Source organism: Leptidea sinapis, chromosome 22 (assembly GCF_905404315.1).
Source record: "Leptidea sinapis chromosome 22, ilLepSina1.1, whole genome shotgun sequence".
NCBI classification, from domain to species: domain Eukaryota; kingdom Metazoa; phylum Arthropoda; class Insecta; order Lepidoptera; family Pieridae; genus Leptidea; species Leptidea sinapis.
Window position 1 is genome coordinate 13171572 of NC_066286.1, and position 21931 is coordinate 13193502.

General features: G+C 34.4%; 2 protein-coding genes across 3 annotated transcripts in view; one reads left to right on the forward strand and one right to left on the reverse strand.

The window, feature by feature from the left end:
* The window catches only part of LOC126970797 (piwi-like protein Siwi), a 30768-nt gene extending 26132 nt beyond the window's left edge, over window positions 1-4636 (forward strand). For both annotated transcript variants that reach the window (XM_050816903.1, XM_050816902.1), the window contains exons 16-18: window positions 1913-2085; window positions 2820-2919; window positions 3301-4636. In XM_050816903.1, coding sequence (XP_050672860.1) covers window positions 1913-2085; window positions 2820-2919; window positions 3301-3465 — 438 coding nt within the window. In that variant the 3' untranslated portion in view covers window positions 3466-4636. The remainder of the gene's footprint in view (window positions 1-1912; window positions 2086-2819; window positions 2920-3300) is intronic.
* On the reverse strand, window positions 2024-20474 carry LOC126970778 (uncharacterized). The gene is made up of 3 exons (XM_050816851.1): window positions 20339-20474; window positions 6567-7234; window positions 2024-2134 (listed from the first exon to the last, which is right to left on the reverse strand). Exons 1-2 carry the CDS (start codon window positions 20472-20474, stop codon window positions 6618-6620), a joined length of 753 nt encoding a protein of 250 aa, XP_050672808.1. The 3' UTR covers window positions 2024-2134; window positions 6567-6617.
* Between the last annotated feature and the right edge of the window lie 1457 nt (window positions 20475-21931).

A 21931-nucleotide genomic window follows, 5' to 3' on the forward strand; every position in this document is an offset into this window, starting at 1 on the left:
ATTGTTTTAAGTTTTCTTTAGTGTTGATTCCGCCAATCTTTGTCTTTAAACAATTCGTCACGTGTTGAGACTCTACACGAGGTATCGTCAGGAGGTGTTGACTCGACAAACTCTGGCACGCGACTGAATAAAATGAGCCCCAAACCGCTCTTTTATACCCCTTCGTCCAATGAAATGCCGCGCTGTGATTAATCGGCTGTTGTGACGTATTACCCCGGGAAGAGATACGTAACAATGGTGAAGGGACGTTATTTGTTTATACATTCAACAATGTAAACATGTTATACTTGTGTTTTATTATTTCTAATTGCTCTAACACATTCAATCGAAATCCTTTTTCAAATGTATGTAAAATATTAAAATTGTTATTGTTTCCGAGTGAGTCCTTAACCTACATGAATAAAGTGATTATTTTGATTTATTTGATATAGAAATGTTTACTGCAATGTGTAAAGATAAATTCAATTCGGTATTTTTTTAAATGGCAAAGGACAGGTACCTACTGAATGTAACTCGATTTTTTTTTATTATTACGTAATATAAGTTTTATTTAATATATAAATGAAAATGAATCAGCATAATATTTATAAAAAAGAATGCACATTGCACATAAACTCACTTTGAAAATCGATATGTTTAAAAAATAATATCACTTATGTTCCGCAAAAAAATGAGTAAAGAAAGGAGTCTCGTGTGACACATGACGTCCCGTGAACGAACTAAGAATGTCATTGAGCCAAGTAATTGGGAATTTACTGTGGGTACAGTACAAATTCGTACTGTGACTTTCTGGATTAGGGAAATGCTCATCATATATACATAGATATCACTTTTAATAGTAGTAGATATATTTTGGATTTGGTAGAACAATATAGCTAACGTCGAAGCGAGGAGTCGAAGAGAGTTATAAGTTATCTCTCTTATAGTCGGCGCGCGGCTCCGGTCCGGTTATGGTGTTGTTATCGTTCTAGGGAAATGTTAGGAGAATACGTGTCATAAATATGTTTTATAATGAAACAAAAACTATTTAATTGTTGCTCTGTAAAGAGAAATTTATTTTGTCATAAAACTTTCAAACTTTTACACTTTCAGACATTACAATTATTTCCAAAACTGTAAAGAGAAACAACATTAAAAGCTTTTGCTCCAATTTATATTTTAATAATCTAAAATGATTAATATTATTTCTTTTACAAATAATCCTTGTTAATTTTCAATTACATAAAACCACAGTGAATACCGTTAAAGAAGGAACATAGTGCAAAGTGCTGTCACCATAGAATAAATAGGCATGTAAAACTTTGACATTTAAAGTCAAAGTTAATATGTGGGAAATTTAATTTAAATGAAGAGCCAAAAGAGCTTCATTTACATACGAATCTAGAGCAAAACGTGTACAGGATCGAAACTTACCTCTGCCCACCACGGGATACTGTTAGTTGCTCTATTAAAGCATCAGAAATGCTTCCATGTTTACTGGTACTGCATCTTTTGAGAGTCTACTAGGAGATTTTGATTGTTAATGTAATAATAATGAGTACTTGTGGACATTCAGAAGTATGCTTATTAATATTATAAGTATCTATAAATAAATTTAAATGTTTTATAAAAAAATGGCTCTGTCGTAAATACTACTACACCATCCTTACCCCACAGCTGAATATCTAAGTGATCGGACAGCCTCGGACTAGATTATGATTATTTTATAGCGATAGAAATGACGGTATAATATTGTATATTTCTATTGAAAAGAGCGCAAAAAAAAGAATGCTGGGAGAGTTTCTTGCGCCGCTTCTTCTCTCTCAGAGCGCCATTTGTTTCCGAAGCGGTAGTAGTATCTAGTATATTAGAAATGATATCAAAAAGAATACTAAAGTATTTATTAAGTTTCTTACTAAGTGCAACTTTACAGGTTGCCGAAATTAAGAAGAAATTGACGGAAATATACGGAACACCCCAGTTCAAGTTGGCCTACATCATCGTGTCGAAGCGAATCAACACTCGCATATTTGTGGACCGCGGCCGCTCCGGAGAGAACCCGCGCCCCGGCACCGTCATCGACGACGTCGTCACGTTGCCGGAACGGTGAGAGACCCATCACTCCACTTGGTAGACACAACTGTCAGTCCAGTCTCTGCAACATAACACATGTACATACATTTCTTAACATTTTTTTTCCATTAAATGAATTGAAGATCTTATTGACAATGTGAATGATACACAAAGAGGAGCCCTAAGTGAGAATAATAAAGACTCTGATTTTGTCACTCGCAGGCATTATCAGCTGTTAGTGATTTAAGACACCTTGCAGCTTCTTTATATCAAAGCAAAAGACGCACTGCAAAAGTTAAATTATGTTGAAAATATTGTTAATGTTATGCATCAAAATTTTTCTGTCAAACCAAAATAATAATTTATACAATGCAATTAAAATTATATTAATATCAGAACATAATATTAATACATTTTATTTGCCATCCCCCATAATACACTTTCTCGCTTAAGACGTCTTGTTGGTTGAATATGGTTTTTGTGAAAACGTCTTTAAGCGGGTTTTACTGTTATAGGTAGCAGAAGTTTTCTGGATCAGAATATACGTGAGATTAAACACTTTTCACATGTAAATATGACACAGCTTACATGCTTTAATTTGGTAATAAACCAGATTTTATAATATACAAAGTAACTAGGTATTATACTTTCAACATTTCTCAAGGCAAATGTACATACTTGCTCTTCTAAGAGTTAATGAAGGAGATAATATTTATTGAAATTAGTTCTGTAAACAACACATTTTAATGTATGTTTTATATTTATAGATACGATTTCTTCCTCGTGTCTCAGAACGTGCGCGAGGGAACCATTGCGCCCACTTCATATAACGTGATAGAGGACACTTCAGGGTTGCCGCCGGATCGGGTAAGACTTTCCAGATTCAATCTGATATACTACTTTTACTCTCGTTGCTTTTAAACCCGATGAAGAGTATAATATTGTGTTCCTTTGATACGTTTTTTTTGTCTAACAGTTCCATAGATATTATTCATGTACCATGTAAAACAATCTAATGAAATATTTAATTCATAGTATTTATTCTGTGGACCTTATTATTTCTACACACTTAGTATTCTTGCTTTTTAGCATAAAAAAAGGATTAATACAAGATAACTTAATTCTAAGGTTAATTACAGACAATTATGATGACTGATTGTGCCAAACTGCAAAGTTAATGAAACAAGTAAAGCACTAATTGTCCACAATGTTTTTGCGTCAGATTGTTATAATATGTTGTAACCCCAGATCCAGCGCCTCACGTACAAGCTGACCCACATGTACTTCAACTGCTCGAGCCAGGTGCGCGTGCCGTCCGTGTGCCAGTACGCCCACAAGCTGGCCTTCCTCGCCGGCAACAGCCTCCACAGCCCGCCGCACTACTCGCTCAGCGAGACGCTCTACTTCCTGTGAGCCCTGCGTCCTCCGTTGACCCCACCGTTGTGCACACTCTGTCAAACTTGATCTATTTAGTTAAGTCGTCAATTAGGAGTACGTTATGACGGCCCTTTTGATCCTATACACATGATCTTAAAAACAATAGAATAGAGATTATCTATTCTATGAAATAAAAAAAGCGTTATTTTCTCAAAAATATTTGCTATGTGAATATGTAATAAAGAAATTTAATTGATAGAAGCTTGAGTTGGTGCATTAATTGACGAAACATAATCTGTCTTGTCTTATTGTTTGAAGAGTCACATCACTTTCTACCGATAATCTGCTAAATATTTTGACTTCTGAACCTATGTTGCCTGCAGAAAAACAAGTTGTAATTTTGGTGTGGTATACCTGATAGTATAGCGCATGAAGATCCATCAAAATAACTCTGTATGGCAGTTTGTTTGTAAAAGATACCAGTCACACAGTCTTGTTCGCTCTTACGTTTTTAAACATGTAACCAAATCTTCAGTCTTACTTTACTTATTAGAATACATATTAATATGTATGTCAAAATGGCCGTCATCACATACCACTAGTGTAATTACTTTGTAAGGCATAGAAGTAAGATTTATTCATTTATTTTTTGTACTCATTAGAGTTTTTTATATAACTATTGTATGATTGACGGGTGTTAAAAACACAAAGAAGGCGTAGCCGAGTGCCATAATGCGTGTTTGATACCTAGTTATATTCGGTCGTATTTATCTACAGTCCCTATACCTGTGCTAAAATTCGCTTTTCAAGGGTATGAAAACCAGTTTCTTACCTAGATATGAATCAGTAAAGCTTTTTATAATAACATCATTTAACCATGTTGTGGGTCTACCTCATAGATAACTATAGTCTCGGTTCTCTCAGGGTTATGGACCAATCCTATAGCTGTAGATAAATTTTTTAATTATTGTCTTTAAAATTTAGTATTACTTTTCTTTGTATTAGATGACTACTTGATAGTGGTAGCTGCATTTTTGTTCATTGCTTGTTTTTACTTTTTTGCTCTCTGTTGCCAGTGTTTGTATTTTGTTTGTTGAAATATTGATATAACATATATGTTAGTGTAAGTTGTCTGTGATACACTTAGATACATAAATGTTACAGAAGGTATACAATACAAGTGGTGATTAAATGACGTTTTGAGTTATTTGCGTTTTAATTTTGAATGGTCGTTAACTCAGTTTAACCATGTGTACCATAATCTTGATAGTTCAAATAAAAGTTAAAATAAAAACTTTTTTTAAAAGGAAGAGGAGGACAGAAGAGGTGCTCCCTGATACAATTATGAAGATTTAATTGCGCCTCCCAAGGTTATTAATACTGAATATTCAAAATGTTTTTGACTTCCCGCTTAAAAATTTTATAAAATCGGGAACCACCCTTTTTTGCGAAAATCGAGTTTTCATCAGATCTCGACCTTACAAGATCTTCCCTGCTATTCTATAAGGAAGCTTCCTTGACTTTCTAGGGAAACTCATGCGAAAAAGATATAATTTTTAAAGCCCAAAAGAGCTGCATTAGGTCAATGTGTAGTCTTAAAATAAGGGATAGTTGTAAACCCTTCTTTAACCAACTTAAAATTCTTACTTTGACCTCTCTATATATCTATGAAATAGCATTATTTGTAAAAACTAAGGCCCGACACTGCGTCAAGCGGGCGACCGCGACGGGCACCCGTCGCGTGTCTACGCGCGAGGACACGCGGGCGGGTTGCGGGGGAGACCGTCTATCGCAGTGTCGCTAGTTCAATTTTAGCGGCGTGCATAGTCATGTCCATGGAGAACTTATTGTATTATTACGTAGCAAAAAAGAAACGACAGCCAGTAAGCCCGTTTATTGAATCTAGGTTGCTGTGCGGGGAATTTGTTGCAAAGTTCAGTATATTAAGAGAAAATGAAAATTCATTTTACAATTATTTTAAAGTATCGGTACAGATCTATGACGAATTATTTTCGAAACGAACCATATTTGAAGGTGAACAATTTAAGAGTAAAATCTACATCAGTCATATCACCAATGGAAAGGCGGGCAATAACATTGCGGTAAGTAAAAAATATTAATTTGTTCTTCATCATCTTTATTTTTGCTAATAATAACTAATATTATTTCTTTGGTCAAAAATCACTTTTATAAGCAGTTTTTTTACCTACACGTATAATATTTATTATTATTACTAATTAACATTATTTATTTGGTCATAAATCACTTTTATAATCACAGTTTTTTTAACTCTTACAATATTTATTATTATTACATAGCATAATTATTTTAATACAATACTAATTATTAACATTTTTTTTAACTTTGCAAGAACTTCAGTTCAAATTTAATCCGATAAACTAATACTTTTCACATTAAAAAGTTTATCGGATTACATTTGAATTGAAAGAATTTTCAGAGTTAAACAAATTCACACCTTATATCTAATGTTAACCACCTAGGTAATATATACAATCAAATTTTATATTTCAATGCAATGCTGTCAGTCGACACATCCACCAGGGCAGGGTTTTGTCTTCTTCCGATGAATGAAAAGATATTGGTGAAAGAGAGAGAAGGAAACAGATCCGAGTTACACAACAGCTGATAAGCGTTTATAATTAGGTACATAAAGGGGTACATTATAGGTAAATATTTTATGCAATTTATTTTATCTTTTTTGTTCAACCTAAGTGCCAAGGAATAAAATAAATGATAACTTATAAAAAATATTCTATATTTTATTATTGGCATTATAAATGTAGTAAATTGACCTAATAATATAAAAGATTGAGAACTGCTGGAGATGAACACGCCTGGTATGTTCGCGGCATTACATAATAGATTATTTTTGATGAACCTTAAAAAATATCAGATCCTGGAACCACTTCAGAATACTTTAGCTTACGGCAGAAAGTTTATGCTCAGAGTCTTTCGGACAATAATATTGTCTAATCTTTGAGATATAGATGAAAAACGGTGAGCACGCCCGGCGTGCTGGCGGCATGCAGATAAGAATTAGTGTGGACACGCTAGGCGTGTCAATGGCACTGAATGTGTTAAAGGTATTATTTGTTATTAATAAAACCAATACTTACGAAAGCAGTCTTAATAATATTCTTGAAGTCTTTATTCTCATATAATTCTAATTAATATTCTATTGTATCTGTGTTTTGAGTTTCTGTTCCGATATTAAGTGATCTTAAATCAATCGTGCTAGTTGTATTTTGCGTTTCTGATAAACCTATATTAATTGATGGTAAATCATCCAGAGTAATAACTGTTTCTTTTTGGATGTCGATTAAAGCTTCTAACACTTTGTTTCGAAATAACAATTTTTGAACTGTTGGGATTAAAGATTTAAAAAAATTCAAGTCTTCGTCATTAGAATCTAAATTGTTTTGTTTAACACATTGCAACAATTCTTTTTCAAAAGCAGTTGGTGACACTTGACGTTTACGTTTTCGTGATGATTCTGGCTCTGTATTATTTGTCCGTTCAAGATTTGAATTACTGGTACTGGTGCTGGGTACTGAGCTGCTATTATAATTTATTGCATTTGTTGATGAGTCTTGATCTTCACACTGATTTTCTATAGATTCATCTGCTTCATTACTTGAGTTCGAATCTAAAAAAGTTAACATTTGAAAAAAAATGTATTTCTTGTTCGTACTAGCGCCTGCACCAGATTTCAGTTTTTTCTTACTTGCTTTCACTTTCATATATGTATCTCTTGCAGTTTTCCATCGTGATTGCACTTTTATGACTGAAACAATTAAAAAAATATTACAGGTATGTGACAAGCGGACATACTTTCATGGACCTACACCTGGCGTATCAAGCTGGAATAACCACAATGAGAACAATAGTGAAAGAAGTCTGTCAAATTATAAATGAAAAGTTGAAGGAAGAGTGCATGCCATCGTTTTCACGTACGCGATGGGAAGAGATAGCATATGGTTTTTTGACGCAAGCTAATTGTCCCAACTGTATAGGTTCAATAGACGGGAAACAAATACGTATTATAAAACCTGCTCACAGCGGTTCACTTTACTACAATTATAAGCATTATTATTCTATGGTCCTACTTGCAATGTGTAACGCAAATTATGAGTTTACCTACATAAATGTAGGGGTACAGGGTAAAGAATGTGATTCTTCAATTTTTACCCAAAGCCGCTTGTTTCAACAAATGAATGATAACTTACTGGATATACCTCCTGCAAAAGCGTTACCCGTGCTGCACAACAATAAATCAACCGACACTGCAGCAACCGTACCACTACCCTACGTTATTGTAGGAGATGAAGCATTTGGGCTGTCTAGCTATGTCATGCGGCCATATGCTCGAGCTCTCAATTTGGACCATAAGAAAAAAATATTTAATTATAGGTTAACAAGAGCGCGACGTTATATTGAATCAACTTTTGGTATCATGGCTACAAATTTCGAATACTTCATCGTCCTTTAAACCTTTCAAAAGAGAACGCCATTAGTGTTATTAAAGCGATATGTATTCTGCATTATTATATTAGATCTAAGCAAGATGATAATAATGTCGACGATGTCGTCATAACACCACGCCATATTCGTGACATTCACTATGGATTTGGGAACACCCAAAGAGAAGCGTATACAGTACGCGATAATTCGCTGATTATTTCGTCACGGATGGTAAGGTGTCGTGGCAAGATCTTAGTATTTTTTGAGACTTCCTCCATCCCACTGTATGAAGTAAAGGCAAACTTGTTCATCCATCCTTTACTTGTGTGTCAGGAAGGCGTCAGATGGTGCAAATTTTGTGACTATTCAGACATATCACGCCATCCTTACAAACACCCTTTACTTTAGGTATATTAGTAGACAAAGCTAAACAGGGATAATAGGTATCGAGACATGACACAATAATAATTAAGTAATATAATTCTAGCTTAGTCTAAAGTAACCTTGTACCTAAAATAAGTATCAATACCTACCCGTAGATTTGTTGTAATTACCTACACATTGATAACACAAATAGTATGTAAGTACCTATACTTACCATTAATATAATAGTAAAACATTTGACTACATTGACAACTGTTGATTTTTGTTCAGCGTCGCTCAAATTTTCAAAATTTTCAAACAATTATTTGCAAATTTCTACCCATGCCGCTGTTCGTGCATCCCGGTCTTTATAAAGTTCATTCGACTGGTCCCATATGACAGGGTGGCACTGTACTTCCACAATAACTCTTTCGGTGTCGAAAGCCATTTTTCTAAGAACGTGCGTACGACCCGGATCAGCTAGCGCTATTGACTGAACAAGTCCGTAGTCCGTACGTGTTACCGCTGGCGGGCTCCCGCGCGTGCCCCCGCGCCAATTTCCGTCGTACGGAGGCGGGGCGCGCGTCCCCGTGACGGACGCCCGCGCGACGGAGCAATTTTGTATGAAACCGCGCCCGCACCCGCTTGACGCAGTGTCGGGCCTAACCCTGATACATTTGTCAGAACATCTGAAATCCACAATATTAATTTGAGAAGCAAGAATAGATTACGTTTACATGGCAGCAACACAGCTTCGATGTACAATAGTGTTCTTGAAATGGCGCCGAGAATATTTAACAAGATACCTACAACTATCACTTAACTTAAGTTGACGTGTTTTAAAAAGAAACTATTTAATGTGCTAGTGACAAAATCGTACTATTCCATAAAAGACTTCTTTTCAGATACAACACTCACTCATTAACATTTTTTTAAATATCATTTTACTTAATTTAATTTCTTTTTACCAATTTCACTTGTTATATGTTATTTCAAAATATTCAATTATTGATATATATATATATCAATTAACTGTCATTGTGTATAAATATATATGTTTGACTTGTTATTAATAATTACTATTTGTACGCCACAGCATGCGGGCAAGGAATGGAGAACTTTTATTGTGATTTGAAACATTATGTATACCCATGACTACAAATAAATGATCTTATCTTGACGCGATGGTGTCTTTACGGTCTGTACGTGTGTATAGATGTATGTAAATCTCTTATAACTATTGAATAGCTCGACCGATTTCATCGCGGTTGGCGCCATTCGAAAGGGCTGGACCAAACTAAGATTTTGAATACAATTCGGACCGGTAGATTTTGAGAAATCTCAAAACATTCATTCATTCAAAAGTAATTACGGGTTTAAAATTTATAAAAAAGGGTTCATTTAACTTTTATCAGACTTCAGCTCGAATAGCTCAAAATCATAGCACAGCAACTCTTGAGCTCGAAGACATCAAAATATCACAAATTGATATTTTCTCATAATCGTCATAAGTACAATTTGAAGCATTTAGGTAAAGAATTAGCAGGAAGTTGCAGGGATGGCCTTTTTAACTACTATCATTTTCCTAATTTTTTGGTTAGTTTTATAGAGTATGGCTTGTCCTCAACGCCATGATAATTTGGAGTCCATAAAACAATCCGTACGATTGGCAGTGAAGAATTTTCCCATGGAAAGAGTGCGTGCTTTTATTGTTAACTGGCCTCAAAATTTAAAGGACTGTATTGCAGCCAATGGCGACCACTTTGAATAAACTTTTTATATTTATGTTTTAAACTAACACACTGTAAAAGTTATAAATATTAGTTGCAATAGAACAATTTTTGAAGCGAAACTTCTTTATCGACGAAAGAGATAAATTTTATAGCAAATCGTCGTGATTTTCGGTTACGCGCCATTTTGTTTTTTGAAATACAAGCTGGCCGGTGCGCAAAATTATGATTTCAATAATATTGATATCGGAATCCGAGGTTCTCGTAGGTTCAGCGCACGGTTTCAAAAATGTAGAACATCTTCCCTTCTAGCGCTGTATCGTGCAGGTTTAGCGCGTGGCCACGAGTAAGTAGAACATCTAATAATTACTAATATTGACAAAAAACATTTGGCTTAGAGAACAGATTAGGATAGTTAACTTCTGGCATTATACGCGCGCGCGCTCGAACGGACAGCTGCTTACTCGTTTTGCTCCGTCATTTTATTCTAAATACTACGATAATAAGTTTTATTTCGAAATTGAATACGGTTTAAAGTGTGTGTTTTGGTGTATTAAAATCCTTAAAGGTAAAATTATAGTGTTACTTATTGTGATTAAACTCAAAAACTGTAAGTTGTCCCTAATAATAACCATAATACATTACTGTGCTGAGTCACTGCATAAATCGCGTAAGCGACGCGATATGCACGGCGCGCCTTTTTCTCTTAATACCTACACTGTGACTATACTTTGTTCAGAGGCAATACATTTGATACCAGTTCGCTCGCAAACAGTAATCGTTCATTTAACCGATCATCATTACGTTAACTACAAAGCAGTGTGTTAATTACTGTTGCAGCGATATCAAATAATATAATATAATAGCAACCGGTATCTTAATCAGCTGACGAGACAAATCCTTTATATATTAGAAATAAAAACATCTCCATAGTCTTGCCGTTTGGTGAATTTAACAGATATCAAACATGGATTATCAAGGAAAATGCCATGGTTGCCTTGATAAATTAGAAGATAATTTAGTATTGCATTGCTCAAGGTGCGGGGCTAATTACCATTATTCATGCTTAAATTTCACCTTAGAGGAGTACAAAGCCTTGTCAAACGACTGTAAAGCTAACTGGGTATGCGTCCTCTGCCACAGCAAGGAACGTAAGCGCGGTGATAATTCTGATACGCCAGTGCGCACGGCACAGTCTATAATACATCAAGATAATTTGATCCCACAGCGCACCAAAGCCCGCAGCAAGGCTAACTGCTCGTGCCTAACAGCAAGTAGTATTTGTGACATCATTCGCGAAGAGCTTCTAACATCTTATAAGCTTCAATTTATGCCTCAATTATTAGATATACAGAAAACGGTATCGTCTCTTGAAGCTTCGATATCGTTCTTTAATGATGAACTGGAAAAAGTTAATGAAGTACAGAAAGCGCAGTCCTTAGTGGTGGAAGGCTTGAAAAAAGAAAATGAAACACTACTTGAAAATTACAACTTGGTTTCATCGCGGCTCTCTCCGTTGGACCAGCAGTTGAGGTCAACTAATATCGAACTACAATGTGTACCCGAGCACAAACAAGAAAACTTGCTCACCATCGTTCAACTTCGTTCACAACATCGTTCGCTCGGAAAAATAATTAAATATCCCGTCAGCGAAGTAACATCCATTACTGCTCGAGATTGGCCAAAATGAATAATACAAGCCCCCGCCCAAGCTCTATACTTTTAAAATTCAACAGCCCGCGTATGCGCGATGAATTCCTTGCAGCTACTATAAAATATAATAAGAACAACAAAAATGACAAATTAAACTCAAGTCATTTGGGGATTGCCTCCGACAAGAAGAACGCAATATACGTGGTAGAACACCTTACTTATTTATTTATTGGAAAACAAACAGCTTAAGTTATATACACATTGTAACACATAATTTATATTACACAAGCCAATAAAGTTTCCACTTAAATATAAACAAAGTAGGAGTGAATATAATACAAAATATAACGATTTTATATACAATTAAACATAAGGCGAAAAAAGTACACAAAAATACAAATGAAACAAAATTTATCAAATTTATCGGTTGGACATATTTTAAGAATGTTTAAGATATTCTTTAATTTTTTTAGTAAAAGTTGGATAGCTGCTATGAAAAATGTCTAAGTGACTATAATTATTATTATAAGTGTTGCATGCTCTTATAATAAAACAATTGCTAGTATAATTAGTTCTACGAACAGGGATAAAGAATGTATCTATAGAACGTGTATAATGTTTTGGACAGTTAAGTTTAATGTTACTTAAAATACGATTGGAATCAATTAAGTCATGTAATATTTTGAAAAGGAAAACTTGATCTCTGTATTCTCTACGCTGTTGTAAAGATAGGTAATTAAATTTAGGAGTATTACAATTTTGAAACTTATAATTTAATCTTTTAATAAATTTATTTTGTACACTTTCTATAGCATCTATATATTTTGTATAACGTGGGTTCCAAGCAGTCGAGGCATATTCTAAATATGGTCTGACATAAGCATTATATAAAAGATTAAAAGTATGAATATTTTTGAAGTCATTTCCCTGTCTGAATATAAAACCAAGCATTTTATAAGCTTTTGCTGTCATATTGTCTATATGATTTTCAAATAAGAGAGCCGAATCTAGCGTTACCCCAAGGTCTTTTATTTCTGACACCCTTTTAAGGGGTTTATTGTTTATTCTATATTTGAAGAAAATTGGCATTTTTTTCCTCGAAAATGTTATCATACAGCATTTGTCAACATTGAGGTATAAGTCATTAGCGGAACAATAGTTTCCTAACTCAATTAAATCGCTTTGTAGGTCAACATAGTCCTGTTTTTCTTTTATTATTTTAAATATTTTGGTGTCATCCGCATAAAGTAAAATATTAGAATTTTGAAAAGATTGCAAAACATCATTAATAAATATGTTAAATAACAATGGGCCAAGGTGAGAGCCCTGAGGAACGCCCGATGTAACAGGGACAAAACTAGAAATAAATCCTTTAACAGCTACCGCTTGTGTTCTGTTACGGAGATACGACTCCAGCCATCTTAGAAGATCTCCTTGAATACCGATACGCTCAAGTTTAAATAATAGTCGAGCATGCGAAATTTTATCGAACGCCTTTGAATAGTCGGTATAAATTGTGTCTACCTGGAATTCATTGTTTAAGGCATCCATTACTTCATCTAGAAATTCGCAAAGGTTAGTTTCCGTCGAGCGTTTATTTACAAATCCATGTTGCTGTGGAATAATTAGTTAATTACCCCCGAAAACAAGGCCCTCCACGCCGCAGTCCGCAGCAAGGCGAAAGAACTTCAATATAGATATGTGTGGGTTCGCGATGGACGTATATTCATGCGCAGGAACGAGCAGTCGAATTATATTCATATTAAAAGTATACATATCCTAAATCAATTGTCATTATAACACTATGTTTGCCATAATTATTACTTACTAAAGGGCACTACATCTAATCTTAATTTATATTACCAAAATGTAAGGGGGCTCAGAAATAAAACTGTTTAATAGCATAGTGTGTTGCGACTATGATATATTAGTTCTCACAGAGACTAGGCTGAATAACAGTGTGTCCGATGGCGAAATTTTCGACGATCGCTATAATGTATATAGGCGAGATCGCGAGAGTCGTGGCTTTCATTCTAAGAAGGAAGGAGGTGGCGTTTTGATTGCAGTCTCCAAGCGCTTAAAATCCTTACGTTTATTTGAGCTTGAATCGGATTGCGAGGACCTTTGGATTAAACTTGAAGTACGAGATAAAAATAACTGTCCTGTAGATTTACTTATTTGTGGTGTTTATCTTCCGCCGCCGGTTTAAGTTCATATACTCGATACGTTTCTCATCAATAGTAATCACATCTTAGAAAATCATTCTAGTGACGCTCTCATCTTATGCGACTTTAACTTAAGTGGCGTAATCTGGGAGAAAACTAATTCTCATGCTCTAACTCCGCAATTCTCTAACAGTTCGCTTCAAAATAAGCTTAAAGACTTCATATCGTTGAACAATCTCAGTCAATACAACTCATGTCTTAACTATAAGGGTAAAACACTGGATTTATTACTGAGCTCCATACCTTTATCACAACTAATATGCCCAAAGCCTTTAATTGCAATCGATCCGCTACATCCTCCTGTTGAGTTCTATATCTCTCTCACTAGCGTAGAAAACCTATCCGCGAGCCGCGACTTTAAATTTCGTTTTTACAAAGCGGATTACGCGAAGATTTTGAATGAAATAAATAATGTTAATTGGAATGCTAAGTTTAAGCATTGTTCTACAGTTGATGACATGGTAGAAGTATTCTACAGTACTCTGAGATTTCTGATATCTAAATATGTACCAAAAAGCCGACCCCGCAGCAGTAAGTATATAAAGGAAAAATATAAATACAGAATAAAATATCGAAAATATAATAACCCTAGAGATCTAGTTACGTGAACGTTGTGATAATCTTCATAAAACTAATTACGGAAGGTACTTAAAGAACTTAGAATGTTCCCTGTCATCTAATCCCAAGTTATTCTGGAACTTTGTTAAATCTAAGAGAGGAGGAAAGACTAATTTTCCCGCTCAAATTACTCTAAATGACAGCACTGCAAGAAATGGACCTGAAATTTGTGATATCTTTGCCACTCAGTTCTCATCAGTTTACAACAGAGACCAATTACCTACTTTTCACCTCAAATTTTTTGGCGTCAATATCTGTTACTAAAAATCAGGTTTACGAGTATTAAAAAGACTTGACTCTGGTAAGGGCGCCAGATCGGATGAAATACCGTCCATTTTTGCAGTAAAATGTGCCAGTGGTTTGAGTTGGCCACTCTCCATTATCTTCAACAAATCCTTGGAAACTGGTGTATTCCCAACGACATGGAAAACGTCTCTTATCCTGCCGTTATATAAAAATGGTGATGCTACAAGAGCAACAAATTATAGACCCATTTCTCTCATACCCATTTTTGACAAAGTTTTCGAAAAGCTAGTTTATCCTACACTTATCTGGCACTTCAAACAGTTTATTGTCCTAGAACAACATGATTTTGTAAAGTCTAGATCCACCGTATTTAATCTGTTTTCTTTTGTCGAAGACGTTATTGGGGAAGTGGACCATGGCGACTGTACCGACGCTATATATACTGACTTCAGCAAGGTTTTTGACAGAGTACATCACGAGTCCCTTCTGAAGAAACCTTCGTCCTGTGGGTTGTCCGATATTCTGTTAAACTGGTTTAGGTCATACTTAGTGGATCGAAAATCTAAAGTGGTAATAGCTGGGCATTCCTCTAACTTGCTTTCAAAATTCTAAATTTTATATGTTTGCGGATGACTTAAAATTTTTCAGACCGGTCAACTCGTCTGATGACTGTGTTTTGCTGCAGAGAGATTTGGATAGATTGAGCAGATGGTGTAGTATAAATGGCATGTCCCTAAATAATCAGAAATGTTATGTTATAAGCTTCACGACACGACACGAGAAAGAAAACAAAAATACCCAGGTCATACAACATCAACTGCGCACCGTTGACTGAGGTCGATCATATTTGCGATTTGGGAGTCACTCTTGACTGTAAACTGAGATTCAATGTACATATTGACAACATTGTAAAGAGAAGCTTCAAGACTCTTCGTCAGAAGCGTCAGGGAGTTTAAGTTACAACACTCGTTTGGATGATGTAATGGTTATTAGAACATTGGGTGTTTTAATGTTGGCAATAAGCTAACTGTTTCAGAGTCTTTAATAGAGGATTTAAAGCATGGGTGTAGATAAAATATTATTATACAACTGTTTAGTTCGTAGCTCTCTGGAGTATTGCAGTGTCGCATGGAACCCTCACTACGATATTTTCAATAAGCGCTTGGAGAGTGTACAAAAGAGATTTTTATGGCACCTATCTTATTCATGTTATTAGGCCAAGAAACTCCCAAACTATAAAGATCGTTTGCGATGCTTCGGTTTAGTTTCCTTAAATAACCACAGAAAAATGCATGATGCTAAATTTTTGTACAAACTGGTCAACAGCACAATCGACAGTCCTTATATAATTTCAAAATTAAACATTTTTGTTCCAAGAAGACTGCCCAGGTCCAAGAAATACACCCCATTTATAATGAGTCCAGCACGGTCTAATCTGGGCCTCAATTCTCTTTTGAACAGAATTACAAGTACTTACAACGCTGTTTATAACTGCACTGTTAATGGCGATGGTAATTATATTAAGGGTGGCCAAGCTATTGATATCTTCTCTGATCACCTTCATAGCTACAAAAGAAAAATACAGCAATCTGTTATGTGCTCACACTCTGTTATGTACTAGCTTTCGCTAATATGTGTAATATGTCTAATTTTGCAATTGTAATCGTTTTAGTTCTAATGTATTAACAATGATTTATTTGATGAGCTCTTTTTCCATAGGACTTTAATTTATTTTAATTTAAATTTAATTTCTCATAGTTTTAATTAATTTAAAATTATGAAATACTATTTTTTTTAATAAATAATAATATTGATTATAAGCCTTTATTAATGATTTTCCATTTGATTTCTACATTTTAATGTTAGTACGGTTAGTCGACAAACATGATTATTTTATTATTAACTTTTATGTTAATAAGTTATAATGCATGCACTATGTTAGTTTTCTTCGTAATTTCCAAATGGATCCCAGTTGGGTAAAGGCCTCCTCTATTCCTTTCTATTTTTTCCTTTTTCGTGCCAGTTTGTTCCGCCAATCTCTCTAATCTCATCGGTCCACCTTTTATATGGTCTGCCCACATTTCTCTTTCCTGCAGGTCCCTTCCATGTTGTGGTCTGAATGCTCCATCTAGCGTCTGTTAGTCTGGAAATGTGTCCGGCCCATTGCCACTTTAATTTTAATGCTTGATTTAGGGCATCAGTTAGTTTTGTTTTCTTCCTTATCTTCTGGCTATGTATCTTAATAATTTTCCTTAATTTAAGCATGCTTCTTTCCATTCCGCGCTGACATGTCCTAATTAAGTGTTGTATTTTCTTCGTAAACAGCCATGTTTGGCAGCCATATAACAAAGTTGGATGAACACAGGTTTCCATTACCGTTTTCATGAATTCTAAGCTGCAGTTTCCTTTTAAAATTTCCTTCTGGCTCCAATATTTTTTCCAGGCTATATTTATTCGTCGGTTTATTTCCTCTTCATGACTTATTTTATTGAAGGATATTAGCTTTCCTAGGTATATATATTCATTCACAAAGTCAAGTGCTTGTGATCCGGCGCTTATTGGTACTGATAGACCATTTGTCATAATTTTCGTTTTTTCAAAATTCATTTCCAAGCCTACTATGGCACTTGCTTCATGTAACTGATTAACCATAGTTTCCAGTTGCTTTGTGTTATCATTAAAGATGACTATATCGTCGGCAAATCGAAGATGACTTAAGAAATCTTTCTTGATCATAATACCTCTATTCACCCAGTTTATGTTGTTAAAAACTTCTTCTAGTATGGCTATGATATGATATATATATATATATGATAATTTAGGAGAGAGTGGGTCTCCTTGTCTGACTCCTCTTTCAATTTTGATGTCTTTTCCTTTAATTTCTAATTTAACTTTACAAACACTGTAATAAATATATATATAAACATGTATATATTTTTTATTATCTTTATGTATTTTGAGTTGACCTTTAGATTATTTAGAGTATTCCAGATGGCTGTGTGGCTAATGCTATCGAAAGCTTTGCTGTAGTCCACAAAGGCTATGTAGAGGGTTTTATTATATTCTTTGTACTTCTCAATTATTTGTTCGACCGAATGTATATGATCCATTGTTGAGAAACCGGATCGGAAGCCAGCCTGTTCTTTGGGTTGGGTGGCATCTATGCGTTCTGTGATCCGGCTTAGTATTATTGATGCAAACAGATTATAAATACTAGACATTAGACTAATGGGTCTATAGTTTGTTATATTATGAGGGTCTCCTTTTTTTGTATAACAGTACTATTTCTGAAATAGTCCACTGCAAGGGTATGGTTTCTGTGGTTAATATTAAGTTGAAAAGTCGAGTGAGATGAGTTATTATGGCGGGTATTCCTATGCTTACAGCTTCGGTCGTGATTCCATCCGGACCAGGACTTTTATTCAATTTCATTTGTTTTATAACTTCCGTCTCTTTGATTTCCATAACATCAGTGTCGGTAACATTTGAGTACTCGAGAATTTCATTTTCTGTGTGTCCATCCGTACATTTATAGAGCTTCCTGTAGTAGTCAGTAGCCTGTTCTAGTATGTCTATTCTTGAATTCGTTTCTATTGATCCCCTACTCAGTTTTTGTATCAATTTTTTATGTGAAATTAATTCTTTCTTTGCCAGTTTTGTACTTCTATATTTAGCCAGATTGGTTTCTATTATTCTTTTTCTATATATTTCGTAGTCTTGTTTAATTGATTTTTTTGTTTCTTTGAATATTTTACTAAGTTCATTTCTAGTTTTATTTTTCTATCTTTAGGTTTTGTTTTTATAAGTTCTGATCTTTTTTTCAATAGGCTTTCTGTTGTGTCATTTAAGATATTTTTTGACTTTTTTGTATTTAGTTTTAAATTTAATCCCTTAGTAATAGCTTTTTCCAATGTGTCGTAATATGTTTGTACATTATTTGTGTTTTATTTTCCTTGCGAGCAAGGAAATATTTATCAGAATTCGAGAATTCTGATAAACATTTCTTTAGTTGTGTGATATATAGTTCTATTTCTTCTAGTGTGGTCGGGTGTTTTAAAGTTTGTTCTTTTCTTCTTTTGAGTTCCAATGTTTAATGTAGCGCGTAGGGGTCTATAGTCGGAGACAAAGTTAATATTTGTAATAACTTCGATATTTGTAATAAGTTTTGGTTTGCTACATAATATAAAGTCGATTTCATTTTTTGTTTATTGGTTTGGAGATTTACACGTCCATTTTCTACTCTCTTTTTTTTGAAGTATGTGTTCATTATTGACATTTTGAATTCATTTGCAAATGAGATAAGTTGCTCACCTCTTTCATTTCCTTTACCATAACCATATCTGCCAATAATAGGGTATTCATGTTCTTTCGGCATTCCTATTTTTGCATTAAAATCTCCTATAATGAGTATAGTACCCTACGATAGTACGAGAGCCGTTCTGATGTTATCATAGAACATTTCTATTTCGTTTTTCGGTGCTTTCTCAGTTAGGGCATATACTTGTATGATAGAAAGATATAGCTTTGCGAATTTTAACTGTAGGAGGGCTACTCTTTCCAAGATTCCTTTGTAGTATACTATATTGTTTTTATGAGTTTTATTTATAAGGAATCCGACTCCGTATAAGCCTTTAGTCTCTCCTATGTAACATAATATATGGTCAGTGTACTCTTCGATGTTGCAGTTGTTCCTTTTTACTTCAGAGAGTCCCATTACGTCGAAAATGATGTTTTCAAGAGCGTGTGATAACTCTAGGTACCTTTCATAAGATGATAAGGATCTTACATTGTATATACATATCCTTAGTAGATTGTTTCTTGGGTTAGTCTTACAATTTTGTATGTACGTTTTAGATGGAGGGTATTGGTCTAATTTCCCACGAAGACCACTCGGGTTGGGAAATGTTTTTCTAATGTTATGGTTACTTACTTGTTCTTTTGTGTGCGGGTTGTTTTCGTGGCCGATTGCTATTTGCTAACTACTGTGCTCTCCTGTGTTTTGTTGTTTTGATGAGGATGGAAATGAATCTGATCTGCAGCGTATCAAATCGAAAGCGTTGATGAGATTTGTATTCGTTGTAGTTTTTTTGTTATATGAAGCGTATTGCTTTCGCGGATTTTGTGCTACCTCTAGTGATGTCAATTCTTTTCTTTTGCGGTTTTTCTGGTTTCTGTGTTTACCTTCCTTGATTATTAGTTTGTATAACTTATTACCGCGAAGTTTCCTTTCTTTCTTTCTTCCATCATTTTTTTCCTGTAGTTGTTTTCTTATTGCTAGTACTTCCTTGGGGAAATCTTCTGTGATGTAAGCATCTTTCAATTTTCTTTGATTTTTTAGTAGATCATTTCTCAACCAATAATTTGTAAAGGATATTAATATTGGTCTGGGCTTACCTTTCTCCCCTTTTCCAATTCGAAAAATGTTGTCAATATCCCTGTTGGTAACATTTATTAGCATTTCATTTTTAAATTTTTAGACTGTCCATTCTAATAATTGTTTCTGTGATTGTTCCATTTCTTTAATGCCGAAGATTATTAAGTTTTTCTTCCTTTCTTTGCGCTCGTATATTTCCAATTTGTTTTTTAGATTACTGTTATCTCTTTTTAGTTCTTCAATTTCGAGGACTAGAGGTTTTAATTTTTCGTCTATTTGTGATAAAATTTCTTTAGTTTGGTTGTTCATTTCTGTCTTTATTTTGTCAAAAAACAATTGTAATTGCGATTCCATGTTGATTCTTAAAGTTGTATTCGCCCGTGGTCTTTAGTGGAGCGTAGCGGTCCGTTTAAGCAGTAGTATTGCGTAGGTCGCTACGTAGCGGCAGATACTTGTTTCGTAGCTGGTGTAGCACGATGACGTACACTCGGCTCGGCGACGATGTTTTATGTACTACCGGTTCGTGTGACTTGCCGTTCTCTGAGCGAAGTGCTCGCTATTAGACGTCTTATGTGTTTCACTGCACTGGTCTTGGAGTTTTAAGTGTTTTTGCAATTAAATAATTGTTTTCGGCACTATTTATTATAAGACTGTATTAACTTATAATACGTATTTGAGTATTTTACACTTTTTTTATTTAGGGAAACTGTTTATAGTAATATAAATATAATTTATTCACGGAGCGTAAAGAGACGCTGTTTACTCTTTCGGCGCGCGCGCATTAATATATATTGCTTATTAATTTTGCTAAAACTCTGTTTGTGTTCGTTTGTTAATTGTTCTCGATTTGCACTTATAATTGGGGTGTCACTTAAATAGTTATATCTGTGTTAGTTATTAAGAAATAGTATTGGTGTTCACCCTGTTGGAGCAATAAATAAATAAAAATAAATAAATGTGTACTTTGTACACAGAACATTTTTATTTTTTCGTGTTTCAGTATTTATTGGATCCATCAACCCGTAGAGCTTCATTGTTTTTGTATCGATGCTTCGTGAATTTCGTGACAGTCGTGATTACTATCACAATTAGTAATTGCATCCAACAAATACAATGATATATTAACTATAACAGGTCGACTAGGCGCTGGAGGTGTTCGCAACGGCTATATATTAAAATCGCGTTATAACGATACGCTATTTTTAAAACGCCTACTATTTGTTACGCTATAATATATTAGTACACTTCGTTATGACATGTGACGCGTTTGATTATCGTTGCTATTCGTTACAGAATGTTGATGTATCGTGCGCTGTTCAGTATGATTCTATACATTATTGTTGTGTGAGATTTTAAAAGTGCTTACGAATAATGTACCTACTTATTAAAAAAATTGAATTTCCTTCGTATTTTTATACAGGCTTAGGACTGTCTGACTGAAATTATGATTTATGATAAAATATAAATATCTACTTATTGTTTATTGGTTTTATTTATGCAATTTAAATTAAATCTTCCAGTTAGTTATTCTACTCAGTAAATACTACATTTTCAGGCGTACTTCAAAGTGCATTGATTTTACGTACAATAGTTATTTGCAGTTATTTATACAGAAAATACTCAACCTATATCTATTTACACTATACTGATAAAAAACTATATTTAGGTACAACTTTTATAAAACTTTTTAAACTATTCTATAAAACAAACAATCAATTCAAAAACGCACGATAATCAATAATCAATGTTCAATACTAATTAAAATACGTCATACGAAGTCAAGTGAGCCACAAGCGCGTTATATCCGATCT

Coding starts and splice junctions, on each gene's coding strand:
- LOC126970778 (XM_050816851.1), bottom strand. CDS start 20,474: ATGGAATCGCAATTACAATTGTTTTTTGACAAAATAAAGACAGAAATG. Junction 7,235..20,338: donor AGAACTAAAAAGAGATAACA/GTAATCTAAAAA, acceptor TAATTGTTTCAG/TCATAAAAGTGCAATCACGA.